At 35.9% G+C, this 20,787-nt stretch overlaps 1 protein-coding gene across 2 annotated transcripts in view; it reads left to right on the top strand.

The window, feature by feature from the left end:
• Positions 1-20,787, top strand: part of WWOX (WW domain containing oxidoreductase) — a gene marked incomplete at its 3' end in the record, with an annotated part of 535,942 nt that overhangs the window by 97,991 nt on the left and 417,164 nt on the right. For both annotated transcript variants that reach the window (XM_082319966.1, XM_082319965.1), the window contains exon 6: positions 16,583-16,671. In XM_082319966.1, coding sequence (XP_082176092.1) covers positions 16,583-16,671 — 89 coding nt within the window. The remainder of the gene's footprint in view (positions 1-16,582; positions 16,672-20,787) is intronic.

Genomic DNA, 20,787 nt, shown 5'->3' on the forward strand with positions numbered 1-20,787 from the left:
AAAAATTAAGACAAATGATACTGCATCCTTGCCACAAACTGCAGCTTGTACAAAATTCACTTTAGTTATTATACTGTGAATACGTGTGCTAAACCTCCTCTGTGTATGCACAATTTATGTTGAATGCAACATGAATCATTTTAATAGACCAAGCAAAAAGTCCCCAAAGTGAATTTTCAAATTATGAACCTTGGAACAGAGTATAACAACAATGAACAACAAATAGTTTAGATTTTATTCTGAACTACAAATGAACCATTAAAGGTACAGTATACTCATTCAGAAAAACATTTCCTCCTCATCACCACAATGGTTGAAAAGTATAACAGGAATATTTTTTACAGGTCAGTTCTAAATTTTCTTTTTTTCTGCACCTTATTAAGAGGGACATTCATGAAAGCTGATGCTATGAAGATTTTAACATTTATTGCTAGACCTGGATGACCTTGGTTAGATTCTGTCTCTGATCTACCATGTAACCTTGAGAAATTATTTTGTAAGTCTGCTTTTGTCCTCACCCTTAGGTGAGATACTTTGTTTATTTTGGGGATGTTCTCTCTGTTTGCCCAGTGCGTAGCACAATGGGGACTTGATCATACTTAAGTGTCTTAATGCTTTAAAATTCAGGAATCTGTTCAGAATTACTACATAACGAATGGCTTTGGCTACAGATGGGTTATTTCAGAGTGAAGCGTTTTTGCTGCCTCATTGCAACTGCCCAGTGTTACCAGGACACAGAAAAGGTGGTAACAGATGAGCACGGGTCTTTTAAAAGTTGCTAAGCACATAAAATTCAACAGAAAGGAAGAAGGAGTATTTGAGTATTATTTAAAACCTGGACTTGATAGGTCAGGCGGGCTGTCACTCTGTAGAAAGAGGTGACAGTTTCTGCAGCCCACGGAACGTGTGGCAGGTTGGCACACACAGTAATAAGTTTTTATGCCCTTTGTGAGTTCAACAGAATTCACGTGCTCGTGAAGAAATGCTGCAGAAAGAGGCTGGCCTCAGTGCTTAGGACTAGTTTAGTTTAAAATACCGGGACCTAAATTTTGCATTACTGCTTCACCAGGCACTGCATTTCCGAACGTGGATCCTCAAAATCTTTCATTAAACTCTGGAAGAACCTAACATTCTGAAGCACTTAAACTTTTGCAAAGAAATCTCCATGGTAACTTACATGCTTGGTTTTGCCCATCTTTAGAATTCAATTAGTCCTAATATTTCGGAATACATAAACCTTACTGAGCTGCATGTTAGGTGTGTTTTCTTTATCTGAGCCTTACTTGGTGAATGCTTTTAGATATTGCCTACCGGATTGGGATGCTCCGGGAGATAACATGGTTGTACCTCCTCCTGTTTTTAATCATGTTTAATGGGAGATCTGTATCTCTCTTTTCTTGTGCTTAAAAGGATTTGAATTAGCATCCTCAGTTGTAGAGGTGAATGTTCAGAGCAGAAGGTAATTGTATCTGAAGGGACCTTCTCTATTCCCTTGCCTAAAATGTCTTAAGTAGTCAGTCAGCTGGAGACAGAAAAGATTATGCCATTCATTTGGGATGTTCTAGGCTTTGCTTCTTGTTTTATGCAAGAAGCATGAGAGTACAGCTGTAGTAGGTTAGTTCGCACACAGAGATTTGGAAAGGAAATCGTATTTCTTGTGTCATTCTTTTCATTTGCCCAAGTGGGAGTGTACAAGCACCGATCATAGTTTGATGCTGTACTTTTGATGAGGGCCATGGATACAAGCTAAATGCTCTGAGGTCGTCAACAGCCTGATACATTTAAATTAATTTTGCATGGGCAAGATAGCTAAAAGGCTTTGTGGAAGACTTTGAGTGCATGGTGCTCAAAGAGGTGCACTTGGCATCTGATGGACAGAGTATGGCACCTAACATGCCTGGGTTCTCTGGCCTGTCTGTTCTTCTGTCAGGTTTAAGGGTGTTTGCCCAGTTTTTAGTTCTGTATCATTACTCTCTTCAAATACGGTGAGGTACACTGTCCAAAGGACAGGCGGAAAAAGTGTGTAATTAGTGTATTTCACTAGGCTGAACAGAAGACTCAGCCAGGTGTGGAGGAGATTGGATGGTACTTATGAATGAATGTCATTATTTTGACAGGATGATGAATTAACATTTCTAGCTTTGGAGCCCAAGTTAAAGTGGTTTCATGTGGTCTGGTCAGCACGGGGGCCTGCAGCTTGTGGCACCTTCGAAACGACATCGTGTAGCTTGGAAACAAACGTCAGCAAACTGAAATGGAAAAACGATCTCCTGAAAGTGACTCAATTCAGGCCTTTACTTTGGCTGTCATCCTTCTGCTGCTCTTGATACAATATTTAAATCTTAAATATATTTACTTATTTAAAGCAAGTAATTTAACTTCTTAACTGCAAAAACCTATTTTTAAAGGAAAGACGAAATTTTCAGTGTGCTTTGATTGCTGTCAATTTTAATGGGAACTGAGTACGCTAATAAACCTTTCAAAAGTTTACAGGGGTCAGGTGTGCCAAGGTGTTTACCTTTAAAAATGCAAATAGGTACTTGCTTAAGCTTGCTAAATTACTGGATCGAGGTCAGGATTAGGAGCCAGATCTGTAATGGTACCATGTGCTTTTGCAGTGCTGGCAGTTACTTGGTGGAACTTTTTTTTTAGGTGTACAGTCATCCTGTTCTTCAGGAGCAAACAAGAAAAAGTTAAACTTAACAACTTTAGAAAATTATTGCATAGCTTTTTATGGAGTTCTGAGAGGCAGCTCAGATTTTTGTCTGGTCGGTTTATATTGATTTTTTTGTTTTTTTTTTTTTGAGAGGTCCAGCACCATAGCATGAGGTATTTGAAAAACTAAATTGAAAACAAATGCTTGCAAGTGCTAAAAGGCATCTAAATGGTTGGCTTAGATATGCTCATTGCCTCATATACTTCATTGATGTTTTTTTTTATTGCTGGATAATTTCACTTATTAAATAATCCATGGATTTAGTTGATTATAGGGATGCTGTAGATTTTTTTAAACAAAATTCAGTACTTTTGGAGCCTTTTCATTTTCTTTTAACTTGTCTCTCTCCTCCTAAAATTGCCCACTTAATCAAAGTCTTACAAATATAAACCTTTTCTGCCTTATCATCTTGGCATATCCTTTTCACATGGGCCTGAGAGAATTAGTGAGTCATACCTCGAAATTGAGAAGATAATCAGAAAATGAATTTTATGCAGCTGAAGAAGGAAGTTTCCCATCTACTAATCCAGAAAGCTCCTAAGTCAAATAATTTTAAGGTATCAAGACAAAAATATATTGAGTGACTTTTCGTGGTTTTGGGGTTTCCGTTTTGACTTCTTGACTTGCATTCATGATATTAATTGTATGTCAGTGGCCCACAGAAGCCTAACCAAGATCACTACAATATTGTATCAGGAACTTCACTCAATTCTAAGAGAGAGCCTCAGCATCAAATAATGTAAAATTTATACTGGTAAAGAAGCAATAAGGATAAGCAATCTTTAGACTTTAGCTAAAACCAAATCAGCAGTAAGATCAGAGAAGGAGTCCTGGGGTTTTGGCCAGGCCACGATCCACTTGATCATTCCACCCTCTGATGTGTGAGACCCTCCCTAACTGCTGGAGAGACGAGGAAACAGATCTTACTACGAAAAGCAACAGCAAAAAATTTTGAAAATCCTTTCTTTTCTTTTTCTTGCAGATTATGAGATGTAAAACTTATGAAAATGATGTGTATGTATGGAAAGATGTTATTTATATTCCATAAGAGTAATAGTTATTCCAATATAATGGCAAACCCCCCTTTATTCCTCAGCATCATGCATTTTCTTCATTTTGTGATATATTATATGGCTTTTTGGTGTAACTACACTTCTAGATCTTATTGAATAGAATTTATGTGTTGCCTTATAGAAAATTTGTTTCATAATTCATTAATTATTTACTATTACTTGACCTTACAGTACATGAAAAAAACCTATCCCATAACTGTAATTTCAATTCTCTCTAGTGTGAAATCAATCACATTCCACATCTTTTATATTATTTAAAATGTGACTGATGAAATTTTCTTGTGCATTTCTCCCAAGTTACTGAGAACCTGCAAACATTACTGCGTGGGAAATACGCAGGCTGTCCCCTGCAGACCTGGGTGAACTACTGATTGTATTGCAAACACTGCAAAACCATTGGAATGAATGAGCTGTCCCTTTTTGTAAGTGGAACTGGTGGCTGATGCTCAAAAAAGGCAGGCTGGTGCTGTTAAAGACCAGGCCTATTTTATAAAAATCTACTTCATAGTTTGTTTGTTTTTTCCCTTTGTGTACAAGTAATATTTAGATAAGGACATAGCTTTTAATTAGTACTTCCTCCCTATCTCTACAACCTGATACCCAAATCGTTTATGCTAATCATATTACAGAACAACTTTGTCTTGTCCATTTTCCAGCGCTGGTGGAAACTCTTTGGCAATTGGATAACTGGAGAGTTCAGTTTTGCTATTTGTGTACCCTGTCCTGTGTGACTAAGGTGACGTGTATCATGTTTATATTTACAGTTCAGAAACGACGGATGACTGTTGTGGGAAGTCACCCACTGCACACAAGAAAGTGATGAAAGTTGTGCTAGTGATACTGAGCTACAGTTTTGGATTACTTTGAGAGTCATTTTTGAAAATACATGAGTAGATAAAAGAAAAGGAGAAATCAGTAATGCACTTGAGATTTGGAGGATGTTTTGTACTGAAAAGCTGCAAGGGAAGTATCATAAACCAAACAGAGTTTTGAAATTATATTTTAAACAATAGACTTATGTTTATGGAACAAATTACATTTGTACCTCAGCCTGCGTGAGCACAGAAAAGTAAGACTTTTGTACTTGCCAAAAAATCTTACCTCTTATTGTTAATTCCTTCTGCTTTTGCTGGCATGCATGTCCATATTTTTCTTCTCTACAAGACAGTTTATCAACAAAATATGCTTTTTCTCCATTATTCATTCAGTAGTTAAATGCCAAAAGTTGTATGTTCTAAAACATGTCCAGATTGCCATACTGCATCTTATGCAAACTCCTGACTACTTTAGAAACATATATAATCATATTATGCAAAAGCCATTCCAGCTATTCACGTATACACTTTTATGAAGATCAGATGTAATTGACAGTATTTAATTTTACTTAAATAACAAAAGCTTTTTAAATATAGGTTTTCCTGATACCCGAGCATAGTTAGGAAAAAAATTCTGAGTATATGTAATATTATACAAGAAAATAAGGTTAATTTTCTTGAAATATGCAGTACAGTACATGGATGGAGTTTGGGAAAAAAATAATAAAATGAAAAATATAATGCTATTTTCCTAAGCCACATTGGCTAAATGCAGACTTCTGCAAGGTCAGCAGTTATACCGAAGTTGAGCAGAAATGGCTTCAGTGGCTTTAACTTTAGCAGTGCCCTTGATGAGGTGCAGAGTTGTCAGGATTCTCGTAAAATTCCTCAGTGATGGCTTCTTCTGTTCTCTTTATTTCCTTAAGTGAACATCTGTCTAATTGTTCACCTCCATTGCTTTAGTGCTTTCCTCATGCTTTCTCTGTTTCCAGACAATAAACTTTATTTTCTTCATAAGAATTCAGTCTACGCAAGGGTATTAGGCAGCTTGTTTGCACCTTTTAATTTCTGGAAGTTTTCCAGAAGGGCTTTTTGCTGTAGTTCCAATGGGTTCATCAGTGAATCATGTAACATAATGCAGCATTGTGTTTGGGTTTTTATCCGTTACCTTCTGTTTATAAACATCTGCTTGGAAATTTTCTTTTTGAATTTTTTTAATATGTTTTACATTTTTGCATGTGGCATATGGGTAAGATACACAGTAGCTGCTATTTTTTCAGGTGTTCAGGTAGGTACAGCCAGTATTTACCTTAAAATTTGGGAAAAGCCTATGCTACTTGCTTAAAAAGCAAAATTTTAAGGTAGAATATGTGCCAGTTATTTAGCTATGTAACAGTATCTGTTAAATTAAAAACAATTTAATATTTGAATGACTACATTAAAATGTGGCATTAACACTTATGGTTGCAGAACTGCAGAAGGCATCTAAAAGTCTTTCTGCCCAGTAGAGAGAGTATTACTCACAAACTTGGCATGCTGCTTCTCTTCATGTTCAGTTCTTTCTGTTGAGTTTTGCTTCTTTTATGAAGGGGAAATGCAGCGGTCGGTGGGTTTTTTTTCTTCCTTGCTTCCCCCTCCCTCTTATCTATAAAGCATTTATATAAATCTTATGCACCTATTCTCCAGGCAGATACTTAAAGTTAAGAGTAGGTTGTTATTATGCTTTTCTTGCTGCTTTTCTTGCTGTAATGACAGCACTTCCTTGTTTTGCATGTACAAATTCTTGTAAGAATATCATTTTTAAGGCATATTCTCCATCCTCGTCTATATTGTTCATTGACAACCTGTATTTAGGAAATAAGTATTCTAGTAAGTATAATGATAGGTGACTGTCAACTCCCCCACTGTATAGCTGCATGAGACATTCATTTTCAGGAGTACTTTTGTTATCTGGAGATCAAAATTTTATCAGAAAATTCATGTATATTTAGTAAATGAAAATTTCAGAGCTTTTCATGTTGATGGTGCTTAAAAATGAGAGTCTTGATTTTGAACTTAACTCACATTTACACTAAAGCCATTTTAAACCTTCTTACTTATTAGAACAATGGGACATGGCCTCGTGACCCCTCCCGCCTGTGTCCGAATGCCATCAGCGTTATGCAGCTGTAAAATACGCGGTCTAGACTTTGATCTCAGATTTTTAGACAGCCCTGGAATTACGTTATTTTTTTAATGATGTATTTGGTTTTATATCTATATTGCTGACTACAAGTAGAACAAAACGATTCCTGAGATGGACCATGTTTTCACAGACATTTAATTCCCGACTTCGGTTTATTTTGTTTGTATTTTCTTTGTCACACAATCTTTATTTCTTGAGAAAGAAAGTACAGAAAAACTTCTTCCTTTTGTGATCGCAAAACAGGTGACATAATGTCGGGTTTCCATATTCTAGTACTGCTCAAATATGCCTGATATTTTCTTGTGCATGCAGAGAGACTTAATATTTTTCTTCAAGTCTATATTGTGTATATTGAGTGTATATTAAGAACCTGATCCTGCCAACCCTTATTTGTACAAGAAATCTTTACTAATGTGATTTGGTCCTTTTATTTCACTTTGTAAAATTGCATACATAACAATGTGACCATTTTCAATGTATCTCTTAGCTAGGGGATGTGAATAGTTGTGGAAACAAAAGAATTTGTATGTGTGTTTATTTTTTTGAGGATACTGTTCTGGAAGATATCTGCCTTATATTATTTAAAACTAGGAGATTGTAACCGTGAACTGCCAATTAAAATGTCTTAAATAGCTGATTATTCAGTTCTTTCGTTTGTCTCATGTATTGATTTCTACTTATGTTGAAGCATCCTGAAATTATTCATGATTAAAGCAGTGATGAGTTTTAACCATGTCCATATTTGTATTCTAGTATTAAGAGTGGGGGGAAAGAACTATGTCTTAAATCCGTTGGCAAGCTTTGACGTACTTCAAAATAGCTGCAATGCATTTTCAAACCTGCAGACGTCACTATTCTGCCAATTAATTGTGCTACACTAAATGTTCATACAGTGCTATGACCGCATTTAAAATATGTTGCTTCCATCTAGCAATTATAGCACTTTGTTTTTAATCTAAAACAATTTCATGAGATTTATTTTAATATTGTTACTTCATTTTCAACATTCCGCTAAAGGAAATAATAGGCTTTCCTTTTAACTTGCATAAGACTGTCTTTAATTATTAGTTATTGTTATTTCAATACAGAATTATGAACTATTTATTTTGTGTCATATAACATACCATTTTTAAGCAACATTTTTCAATCTGAACATAGCTTCCAGGAGGGCAAGCTGCCCAGAACATCAGTGATCTCACAGTTATTACTTTGTGTCATATATAATCTTGTTTTTTCCTGCAACAAATAAATCTTTGGGCCTCCCTGCAAAAAACATTTGTGGTTACAGTATAATAAAAATAAACCGTTTGTCGTGACTGCAGCTGACATTTATCAGCCTATTTGTGGGTGCTCTTTCTCTCTCTGTATAATACGGAACATAATTTGTCACTTTGTAAATACATTCCAGCCTAAATCCCTGCCAGCATCTGTTAGTGTTTGAAGGATTAATGCACTGCACAGTGCATGTCTGCACTTTCAGGCAACAACATAGCTTATGATTATGGATCATGAGAGAACAGGGAAAAAGGGTTCATTTTGTATTTACTTAAACATTGTTGCCCTTTTGACCATCATGCTTTTCTCGTCTTGTTTGTCATCTGTAGTAGGGATGCTAACTTTCCTCTGTGTGTAAAACCTGTATGTGAAATCCTGCTGTAAGTTTTATATAAATCAGTGTATGTATAGCTGTACATATAAGATAACACATCTTTAATTTTATGGGTAATTAACGACAATAATACGGTATTGCAATAGAGATGTTACTGGTTTAATCTGTTTAGAAATACTATTTTTTCTGCCATTTCCAACAAATCCATTACCGTTTGCCACCTATATTGCATATTTCTCAGCAACCCATAAACCGGGTTTATTTAATTTTAAAAACTTCAAATTGAGCAAGTTTTTAAAAGGAAACAAAGTCTGTAGCTTCTAAATTATCCCAATGCTGTTTGCCTTGTTGCTGTTTTTGAAAATGTATTCTGCTATCACTTCAAATCTTGCAGAATGAAAAGAATTGAAAGCATCTGAATAGGAGGCTCTCCGCAGTTGGGATTCTGTTACATGTTCCCAGGCTCCCTCGATTATTCTGTAAACAAGAAGATATGTTTATTAGAAGTGTAAACCATATATATGTAATATATTGCCAAGATTATTTGAGATTCCCTGAGATAAATTCAAATGAGCTTTACAGCAATAGGCGTTTAGAGAGGGAAAGAAATGATCTATATCCAGGGGAAGAAAAAAATCCAGCTAAAAGTAGGCTCCCATGTAAATACCCACAGTTCATGTACATTAAGAGCGAAACAAATTCCTATTGCCAAAACCTATGGTAGAATTTTTTTTTAAAATGCATGTAATTTCTTCTAATTGAAGCAGATGTATACTGCCTGCGACGGAACCATGAGTATCCAGGAAAAATGAGGGACATTTGGAGCCTACAAATTGGAGTATTCTGAAATTACAGCCTAGTGATTTTTGTGTGTGTGTTTTTGTTCTCTCTGGTTAAGGAATACATAATTTTAAAAATGTCCTTAGGAGACTGACTTCTCTTCCTCCTTTTTTAAGGATGATTTAGGGTTTCTGTGACATAGTTTACTTCTCTGAAGATATTAATTTCAGAAAGAAATGCAGTTGTTTTTCCTTTTTTATTTTATAATTATCTTCAGAAGATATAGAAGGCCAAATTGACAGAGATATTGATCTAAGAGTTAACTAATGTAAAGATTGTGAAATAACATTATTGCGTATTGTGGTGATATTTATTGCAGAAGATATGTAAAAAAAAAGATACTGGAATCTGAAAAATTCAGCAACCACAAAGAAATGAATAAGTGTATTTTGCATTTCTGTTTACATGTCAACGTTTACTAATAGAGAGAGATATAGTTTTAAAATTTTGGGGGAATTTAAAATGACTCCTGCATGACCAAGGAAGCCCTTTCATGTCCAACTTAAATATACAAACTATACCTATAGACTATAGTCACATTGTTGTATTTGTGACATAGATTTTAAATTATAGGTAAATTAAGTGTTTGGAAAAAGGAAAAATATTGCTGTGAATAGTGTTTTGTTTAAATGTGAGGACCAAATGCCGAGTCGGTGTATGGCATCCTCAGAAACTGAGCTCCTTCATATCAGGTCATCTTTATCACTCTTCCATGTCTTCAGAATTTTAATGGCTCATTTGTTGCTTTTATATTTACCCTCTAGCTAAAGGTTCCAGGCTTCTCTGTGGCTTTTATAACCCAGTTGAACTCAACAGTTAAATCTCCAGTTCAGGTGTTTGTTTTAGACTATCATGTGTGGGGAACTGCCATTGCAACTTTAAGACATTCATTTGCAGTACAATCCTACTACAGCTTGAGGGCTTCAGGTTTTTCTGAAGAGGCCTCTTCCCACTCTGAGTTGTAGAGGATGCCAAAAAGATAAACACTGTTCTCTGCCAAACATCCATAAGTGTTCTGGAGGAGGGACAGAGACAAGGAAAAGAATAATAATAATAATAATCATAATTCATTCTTCATAATAAAATGTAGGTCCAAGGATGGTCAGTAATCCTAGCAATTTGCAGGCTCATACTGACCCATGAGGTCTTTATACATGTGCTATTCACTTGACTTGGATGACAGCAGCCCCTGCAGGAATTCTGGTTTTGTGAAGAACGTGAAGATCTAGTTACTTAAGCAGGAAGAACCAGGCTTTGCCAAATCAGGTTTGGGGAGAGCTCACACACAGCATGAAAACGTTTGACAGGATTGAGCAAGATTAAGAGTGGAAAAATTTACACCAGTAAATTACAACCAAAATACAGGTAAAACGAATATGTTGGGAAATAGTAAACCCAAGTATTACTAAATAAATTTTCTTTCTAATGAAAGAAAGGAAAACCTTTTCATCTCTGATTTTCATGAAGAATCACAATCACTCCCAGCTATCTCCTTGTACATCACATATGTGGGTTAATAAAATAATTAATATTTAGGAAATTGGTTTGTTTCATGTACCATCTTCTCTTGCATAAAGTTAGTGAAAATTTGAAAGTACTGTATAGAAATTGCTGATATGGGGGGGGGGGGGGGGGGAGGAGGGACACGACTAGAAAAATGAGTGTAAAATTGTTCCAGCATGATGTCTTCTAATGAACTTTATTAAGGTATATCAAATGTAGCGGAAGAACATATTATTAAAGCATCTAGCATGTATCTTGGGTTACTCTTAAAGCGCTATGATTCATCTGTCCCAATCAGTTCCACGAGAAGTAGCTGCACAGCATTCAAAACACACAAGAAGATGAAGCTGGCATTACATAAATACAGTTTTGCATGAAGTACCAAATGTTGACTACATTAGGGACAATAATATTTACAGTCCTAATCCTGAGTGAAAGCCTTTTTCCCTATTATGTACCTCCATAAATAGTGCATGGCACTGGCTATTGGCTGTCATAAGCTATGTGTCAAATTGTCAGACGTGCTTCTAAAACATCCTCTGCTTTGTCCTCCACACGGAAATACGGGTTTATTTGGGCATTACTTGTCATATGCTGAGTTTTGGTTATTTGTTTACTTTACCTATTTTAAGATAATTCCACAGACTTTTCATCAGCTTTGATGTCAAATTCTTTTTTTCCTGAAGTTTTTCTGTTTCTCACACTGCATATAAGAACTATTTGCATTCCAAGATGTTGTCATGAAGATTTTTCTTTATCAAATTAAACTGCTTTTTACCGATTTATTGTATTTTCAGTCCCTCAAAGTCAGATATTTTTGTTGTTGTGCTATGTATTCAGTTTTGAGTTAAGGGCTTTTAAATATCGAAGATATATACATGATATTTTTTGAGAGTAAAATTATACAATAAATTATCTAGCGTCCACTATGTTACATTTTAAGTAGGCCCTTAGAAAATGACTTGTACTTACATAAGATACAGGGGCTACAGCATATTTATTAAGACTCTTCAACTCTGTATGAAACTGGAGCAGTCAGAAGTAATGGTGTCTGCTGAAAGATTCTTTATCATATGAATTTACTTTTAGTCATCTATTATTTATTTCAGCTATTTTATATGCCATTATAATAAATATTATGACAGAGAAAGCTTTTATGCTTCAACTTATTGTACTGCTCTTCGCTTCCTTGCAATCCTTCAGGAAAATGTAGCTATGCTTTACCTATATTTAACGTAAATCATCACTTAGATTTGAATGAAAAATTCACTATGAAAAAAGGCTCCTTCTTCAATACCAAGACACAAATGCACAATCATGTTTACTGCAAACTACTCTACCATGCAGTGTTCATTTTTAAACAGTTTTTAAGCTGTAAAGTGAATACATTGCATATAGTGAAATTGCTTGCTTTCTGGCTGTTTTCACTTTCTTGTTAGTTTCTGGCTCAATACGCATTTTTCTAGCATGAGTGCAAAATATAACCAATTGCACTTAAGCATTTTTAATATTTTTGCCCCAATAGGGAGCAGCTTACACACAAAACTAAACAAACTGTTTTCTGGTGCTACTTAGAGTAATGAAACTTACCTGGAGATATTGATAAAACGCTTTTAGAAGTGGGCATAAAATTGTCAAATACAAGATAAAATTTTTTCTTTGCACTTTTCAATATGTTATTGTGTTTAAAAGAGGACTTGTTAGGAACCCTAGAATGATCCACCTTCAGCTGTTTCTTCAAAGACAGGATGTTGGTGCCTAGACGTGGTTAGCCTTGAACTGCCCTTTGGGCTTCAGGAAATGCAAATACTCGCCATCCCAAAAGCACTCTTTCGGTTGGTTCTGGCTGACCTTGTTTTCACAAGTTTCAGTAGACAGCAGAAGCGTGTTCGCCTCTTGTGTCTGTTCTCCTTTTGGGCAGTTCGCGAAGGTGGTCTGAGTCTCGTTGTGAAAGTGGTTTTGGACACAGTTGGGACATTTGTCCTGGGGATCTGCAGTGAGGGCACCAGCTTGTTTTGCACAGGCTCTCAACAGCGCCACGTAGCAATGATCCTGTGATTTAGAAGTGAGCTCTTTAAATTTTTCTACACTCATTCTGCTATTTAGTTTCCCCTTGAATGATGTAATTGAAAATAAAGTAGTAGAGGGAGCATTAATGTCTTTTGTTGATTTCATTTTAAAAATTCTGGAGTTTTCTGCCTGTGTTGATTTTACGATGTCAGTTTTAAGACTGTCTTCTGTATTTGGGAAAGTGACAAGTCCCATTTAAGATTTCACAACATAAAATGAGGCATAATTCAGTACTGAAAATATGTGAAGTGAAATGGTGAGAGACATCAGCATAATACAATTATGACACATTAGATCAGGATTTGCAGCATACCATTAACAATCAGTTCTGACTGTGGATTACAATTACAGTTACGATGCCTTTTAGCGAAAATGTTTTTAAGTTTTATTTTTTTATTAAAAAAACATGTTTTCTTTTTCTGTAAATACCACAATATGTGCTACCTAGGCTTATAGGGAAAGAGGGAAAACATTATAACAAAGGTAATACTGAGCTACTGTAAGAAAACAAACAAAAAACCTATTTGTCTCCTATTTGATAGAAGATATTCTTACATTATGAAGAGCATACTGTGCAAGTATATTTTCTTATGCATAGCTTTTTTAAAAGAAATTGTAACATAGAAGTAAGCATGGGAAAACTTGGAATGAAAATGAGTTGATACTAAAGGCTTAGCATTTCATGCTCTCAAGCTATAGTAGGAATTGATGATCTACAAAATACTTCGGTGGAGTGAGAGGTGCTTGAATCTCAGTTGGCAAGGGAGAATCTGAAACAGAAAAGTTGGGGAACTTGCCTAAGCTCACGGTATGTAAACTGATTCCTGCCCCTGTCTGGAGAAAATACTGACACTTGGCTTTTTGCATGCCTTCAGAAGCTGAGGTGGCAAGTTCTGATCTGAGGGCTTTGGATGTCACATGCTCCCGGTTCTCCTGTGAGGAAAACAGAGCAAACGGATGTCTCTGTGCTCAGCATGTACCTCATGTATACATGAAGGAAGGACTGTTACCATCAGGTTTTTAAAAAGCAAAAGCAGGGAGAAAGTTGAAAAAAATTTTATTTTGCCGTTTGTCTTTGCTGACCTATTCAATGGAAAAAATACTAAAACCATCTTTTTTTTCCTTCTCCATTTTTCCTTTTTCAGGTCCGTTTAGATACAGTTTCTTGAATTTCTTAACAAATGTTTTCTTTGTCTTTTTCTGTAACTGTGTGTGTATCAAAGCTAAAAGAAAAAAAAGTAAAGTAGTGTTAAATTGTTTGAAAAGAATTATCTTACTGGCTGAAGAAAATGGAGTCTGAATTGAAAGGTGGTCTCATTTCACTGATGGAACTAGTACAGAAAAAACATAATTATAGTTTGCATTTGCTATCTAACAGTCAACCATTTATCACTTTCAATAATTTATGATTTTTAAATTTCCAAATTTTACATTTTCAATATATTAATCCACAAATCTAGGCCAACCTTAGTCTGTTTAATTTCTATTTCTGAAAGTATTTGGAGGCATCGTACTTTTTGTTTTTTTCTTTTGGACTCTAAATATATGGACACCTCTCCTCTGTTCTTGGAATTAGTAGCAGAAGCCTAACGTGGCACCAAGGGGAAAAGCATTACCTGAGTAATATCATGTGGCCTTGAATCTGTGTCCCCAAGAGGACAGTAACTAACAGCTTGTGGTATAGTCTGTTGAACTACTTGATTATTATTTTTTTGACCCCCCTTATGTCCTTGTCTCTGTAGCATTCTTGTCCTTTTGCCCTTGGGAGAGACAGGAGAATGTTTCAACTGAGGAAAGCAGAAGCAAAATAAACCCAACTAAACACACTACTTCTCTATTAAGTAAACAGCTTTGAACTGCAAAGTTGAAGAGAAGTTGTTACGGAGCTCTATTGCATAATGCAAGGCAGCATCGTCTTTCTCAAGTCTCTGACCATCAAACAGAAGAAAATATTTACCCAGTGGGGCAAAATGAATTCCAGAATGATGTGCATCTTGTGAGGGTAAAAAAACTCTTTGTAGCAAAGTTGGGTTTAGCATTTTCAGACTCCATCAATTGATACTTCCTGATGGGAACTGAACCTGTCGAAATTTTAGTTGTATTTATTTTGCTGTCGTGATCAGTCTGGCTGGAGTGGAACAAAAAGAATTTGAGTGACATTCTGTTTAAACCCAACCTGTAAGGTAATTGTAGCAGGCAGAATGGGTACTAGCAAAATAGAAAACAGATGTACGGAGAAAACTACCAGATGTAATGAAACACGGAGACCAGATGAATTGCTTGAACTTGGGAGACAATGGGAGCACTCTTCTTGGCTTCCTTCTGCGCTGGCACGCGTGCTGCTTCCTTTTTGTTCCTCCAGAAATGCTCATTGTATAACCTTGTACGCACACTAGCTCCCCTGGTGCACCATGGTGCTAACACAGCTCCTATTGCCTCTCCACTCCAATGCTGCCTTTGATTGCATAGTACCACTCTATCTGCTCCATCTTTTTCTTTTCTTTTAGCAGTGCTGATGTCCAGTCTGAAGCACGACCATTGTACACAGGTGCAGGTGGCATGTTGGAATTACACGAAATGTCCCTCTAATTTCTTTTTTCCTGAATAAGTTAAGCAGAGTGGACTAAAAGTTGACATCTTTAGGTTTGGGGAGAGTACAGGGCTTTTGCCAGCTTTCTTTTATGTGCCAGAGGGTTTATGTGGTGTTGGGCAGCAGTGACTCTAAAAGTGAGGGTGAGCACAAATGCACATGCTGATAATTCCTTAGGGGATCTACGTGACTCATATGTCAGGATGGTTGGTATTTTGCAGAGGATCACAGATGTCTTACAGTGTAGCGTTTGGGGAAGAACCAAAGACAACTGTTGGATCTTGGTGGTGCAGACACAGCTGCCCTCAAATGAAAGCTAGTTCAGAACTGCGGCTTGAAGGAGCCATGGTCCACTTGATTCTGTGAGGGCTTTCACTTCAGTGGTTGCAATGAAAATGGACTTTTGGTTCATTTTGTTCTGAAATTTGGAGTGTAAGCATTTGAAAAGGTCTGCGAACAGGGATCTTAAAGCTGAAAATATTGTTTTGTGTTTTGAGTATCGTGAGTTGTTTTGGTGGGGCTTAAGGTTAGCACCTTCACATTAGCCTGTCATTTTGTGGGATTGCACATCCTCTTCTAGGTGAAAAGTTGGGTTTAAGTACATATGCAATTTCTTTAGAAAATATTATGCACTGGTAAACTCTTATTGTATGAAAAACTGTGTAGGCTGTTGTTTTCTATACTCATTTTATTCTGTCTTTTATATCACCTGCTATGAGCAATAGATTGTTTTGGATTAATATGTGCAAGTTTGAATTTGGCTGGTTTTTATCGAGTATTTAGTGAGTATTTTTCTATTGGTATGGTATGTAAAAAATACCATGCATTAAGAATAATGTTTACTCTACTTTTTATTTCATGAATTACATAAGTTTCACCAGCTAAATGGAAGAAAAAAGATACCATATTAACCTTAACACTACTTTGTGTCAATGCAGTGTATTTTATGAAGCTGTGTGTTACATAGTGTATGTTTTTAGCAGAACCACACAACTGCAAGGCTACTTTTGGCACTAAATGTAGTGCGCCTCCATTCTTTTTGATGATTTGTATTCACTTTGGGGTTATAACGTTAAACCAGGGAATCGGACAAGTTTCATAACACATTTACTGCAACATGATACTGTGAACTAAACTTGCTGTTATTTATCTTTTTTTTTTTTTATTTTCTCTTGTTCCAGCATAAAGCCAAGGTAGAAGCAATGACCTTAGACCTTGCTTCTCTTCAGAGTGTGCAGCACTTTGCTGAAGAATTCAAATCCAAGAATGTGTAAGTACTCAGAAAATTGCATGTAATAATTTCTTGTTATTTTAATGTCTTTATCAGCTGAGCACAGTTGGCAGAATTCACCATAGTTGGACTGATCAGCAACTACAGTTAGTGAATAATCTTTTTCCAGGATTTTTTTTTTAACATAATATTAAAGATCATTTGTTTTCATCTTAAAAAAAAATAATTACAGATCTCTCATTATTCCATGTGTAGCCCCAGCTTGAAAGGGGGCATTGATACCCCTGTGGGTGTTGAAAAAGGCCAAAGCTGAACTGCATAAAAACCAGCTCAGGCAACTTCTGTCAGTTTTGCAGTGGTTTGGAAGAGGTCAGGGATGAGCAATTAGTGCACTCCTTGTCTTGCTTTCTTTTCTAACCTTCTCTCTCTCTCTTTTTATTTTTAAAGCATTTAAAAAAAATAGCCCAGTGAGCCAGACAGCTCCATTTTCCAGACCTGTATCTGGAATAGTCCATAATTAAAAAAAAAAAAAAAAAAAAAAGGAAAAAGAAAAAGGGGGAGAGGGGGTGATAATGACATCACTTCACAATAGACCAATTTATATGGAGATAATCAGGTTAGCGTCCAAATGGTTTGTTTAATTTAGCTTGAACAGAACAATGAATCTCTAAATTGAAGAAATGATTTGAAATCTTTAAGTGTGAACTCTTGACAATAAATTCCACACTTTGTGCTTTTATCCACAGTTTGACCCATTGATTGTTGTGACTATTCAAACTTAGCTTTTCTCTGCAAATATTTCTGTAACGCATATACATCTTACTGTACTTCTCAAGAGAATATGGCCTCTTAGACAGCTTTGAAAATATATTGTCATAGGGAAAATACATAAAAAAGAATGTTTTTTCACTTTTGAAATACTGCCAAAGCTAAATCTCACATGGATAGACAGATGACATTTTAGTACTTATAGGTCTTTTAGATTCAAAGAATTGTCAAAACTGTCTTCTAACACAAGTTCCTTTACTGCCAAAATCCTTGGTAACAATATTTTCTTATCATATATCATCTTCATATATTAAAACTTTCTTGAAATAGAAAGACAAATCCTTGCAGTATTGCTGCTTTAATACTAACTCCATTTCATAATATAAGAATGGTAAGTGTTTTAATTTAGCTTCTTCATGCTTTTAATATGCTACATTTCTTTAAAAATTATATGATACAGTGAAAAGTTAAAACCACCCTTCTTCCAAATGCAGCTCTTAACTTGATTTGTGTGTTGCAGATCATATCATGGTCATCCTAGCTAGTCCATTTGGTATGCATGTTTATAAATCCTTAGAAGTGAACACACTTAAATCAATTTTTGCCAGAGAACTTAGAAAATGAGAAGATGTAGAATCAGTAAAGATATAGAATCAGTAAAACGTGTTTTACTTTTGGTGGCATACATTGTTTTTCCAGTGTAGGTCTGTTAAGCTATACTGTCAGTGATGGACAGGTTTTACTAATGTATCACTCTCATTTTATTTGGAAAAATTTTAGTAATAGACAGCATTTATAGCCTCTGCCTTGCCTTCAGATATTTCTGTCTCGAATGTGCTCAGATGTGTGTGTGTGTCTGGCAGGACTACTCCAAGCATTACAGGAAAGTCTAAGGTCTGTATCTGTTGTGAGGCTTGTAGGGTTTTGACCAAAATGAATTTCCAGTTATATTTTGTTTAAAGTCTGAGGCTGGATGGAAACCAGACCCCACACACTGCCTGTAGCAGTAGATCTTTTATCTGATACAGATACAGAAGAGTTACCTTACAATCATCTGCACTGGCAGGAGAATGGACTGGAAGACCTACTAGGTCTTTCTGGCTCTGATTTTTTGTGATTTAACTATGTCTGGATATGGTCAGAAAAGCAATTATATGGCAGTAGCATCTTATTACTACAATGCTAGCCCTATGTCTTTTCCAGCCCTAATGTACACTAACTACCTTTGTCTCTTCGTTTATTTGTTTTGCCGTAGTGTCCAGAGGCTTTTGTCAGACCAGTGATTCCGTTGCATTAGTAGCTTTGTGAGCAATTGAAAGAAATCTTACAGGCTTCAGTGACAGACGGAGTCCTGTTCTTTACGCTTTGGCAAGTCTGTCAGCTGGTAGCCTAACTTTCTTAAAAAGCTTTCATATCTCTGATTTCATGCACCTGTAGGAGAAGGCATACTATGATACGCTCTCCCCAGTTCCCATGAGGTAGCTATTAATCCTAGAGCACAGAAAATTCATTGTAAGTATAGAGTTTTCTTTCTTACAAAATCTCTTACAAATTCCCTAACAGTAAAGTAGTAGGAAAAGCAAATAAAGTGTTTGGGTTTTTTTCTAAACAAAACTATCATTTGAGTTCTGAGTTGTATAGATATTGGCTTCTGGGAGAAAGCTACAATAATTTTAAAGTGTGAAGGAGAAATTTTATATGAATGCACACATTTTAATAAAGATCTGTATTTTTATTTCTCACAACACGTTCTGTGAAGAGGTCTTTAGTGTTCAGTGGTGAATATCTTAAACTTCTGGGTGCAGATAGTTTTATTGTCTGTTTAATTTCTCCAGTCCACTATTGCTTTCTGGGACACTTTGGTGTTCTACAGAATCTGTTGGTCTTGGTGACACCTGACCTAATATCTGAAAATTTATAAAACAGAGAATAGATTTGCTTGTCTTTTGAAATTCTGCTTTTCTGGGACACTTTGTGGCTCTAGGACTAAGATGGAACTACTCCAGAAAAAGGATCCCTAAATTTCATTGAGTTACAACATCAAAACCTATTGCAACTGGGGAAGGTGGTGGTGGTGGGATTGCAGGGAACAGACGAAAAACTGCTGAGATTGTAAATCTCCTGCCTTAATCAAATAACTTATAGAGAAAAAAAAAAAAAAAAAAGCCTTCTTAAATGTGCTTGAGAATCTGAGAGATTCTGGAAACTACGTGAAGAATGAAGAAATTTCATCCTCTGCTCAGCAGGAATTTAAGAGGGGCTGGTTGCATACAGAAAACAAATGATGCAACAGGGGGAGCATTGAGAAAAACATAAATAATAAATGGGAGGAAAGAGTTACTCTGGAAAGAAACATTTAATATAAATTGGAGTTGTACTTAAGAGCGAAGAAGGCTTCCTTGTTTGAAAGTAAAAATCAGATGATTCATCTTCAAGTTATCATGCTTCTAAGAGATTTGATAGAGTCTTTTATTCCTGTTTGGATTTGTTAGGTGTTGCAGCCTTGTCCACAGATAAAATTTGGGCTCAGAGTATAAAAACACTGGTAAAATATGCTGTGTTGGTATAAATATATTCTAGAAAATCCTTCATCCTCCTGGAAAAAAAAAATAATTTTTTTGTTTGCATGATCTGTACTCTTGAATTGATACAGCTGTTTCTCTTTCTGAGACTTTTTTTCATCCATGCAGTTTGAAATAAAGCTTTGGGGGAAGAAGGGTTTCACAGATTATTTTAGATCCTGCAGTTCTATGATTGCAACAGAATATAAATTTTCCTTATGAGCAGAACAGACCTCCCCAGTTTTTCTTGCTCTCACAGTTACAAAGATTCTGTGGGCAGAATAAGCTAAACGCAATAACTTAGTTGGATCTCCCAAAGTCGTCTTTGGGAGAAGACAGAATAAAACAATATTGCTGTTTAATATTTGATCTCCCACTTACTTAATTGTAGCACAACCTGAACACAATGTGACTAATATATAAAATGGAAGTCTAACTAGGTAAAAGATAGGGCTGAAGGATTTACAGAGCAAATTCTTTAGAGAAAGCCAGTTCATTATGTTACAGTAATGCCAACTAATTTAGGCTCTCTTGTAGTTTGAAATGCAGTGTGGTTATTTCTGTGATTTCTGGCTATCTTTTAGTATTCCTGGCTTCTTGTCTGGAGATACATTCCCCACGGGATATTTCCACCAGGGGTGAATGACCTCCACCTTGCTTCCATGTGAAGATGGTGCTAGGATTAGGATGAGAGGAGGAAAAGAGGTCTCAGTGCACCTAAATGGCTAGATTTGTTCAAGTTACTTTTTTTATCTGTATCTAGTCTTTCCCCTCTGCTAGTTTCCCGCTCAGGCAGTTGATTGAATGTCTCTGTTATGGAAAATCA

This window comes from Platalea leucorodia (genome assembly GCF_965183815.1).
Source record: "Platalea leucorodia genome assembly, chromosome: 8".
Classification (NCBI taxonomy): domain Eukaryota; kingdom Metazoa; phylum Chordata; class Aves; order Pelecaniformes; family Threskiornithidae; genus Platalea; species Platalea leucorodia.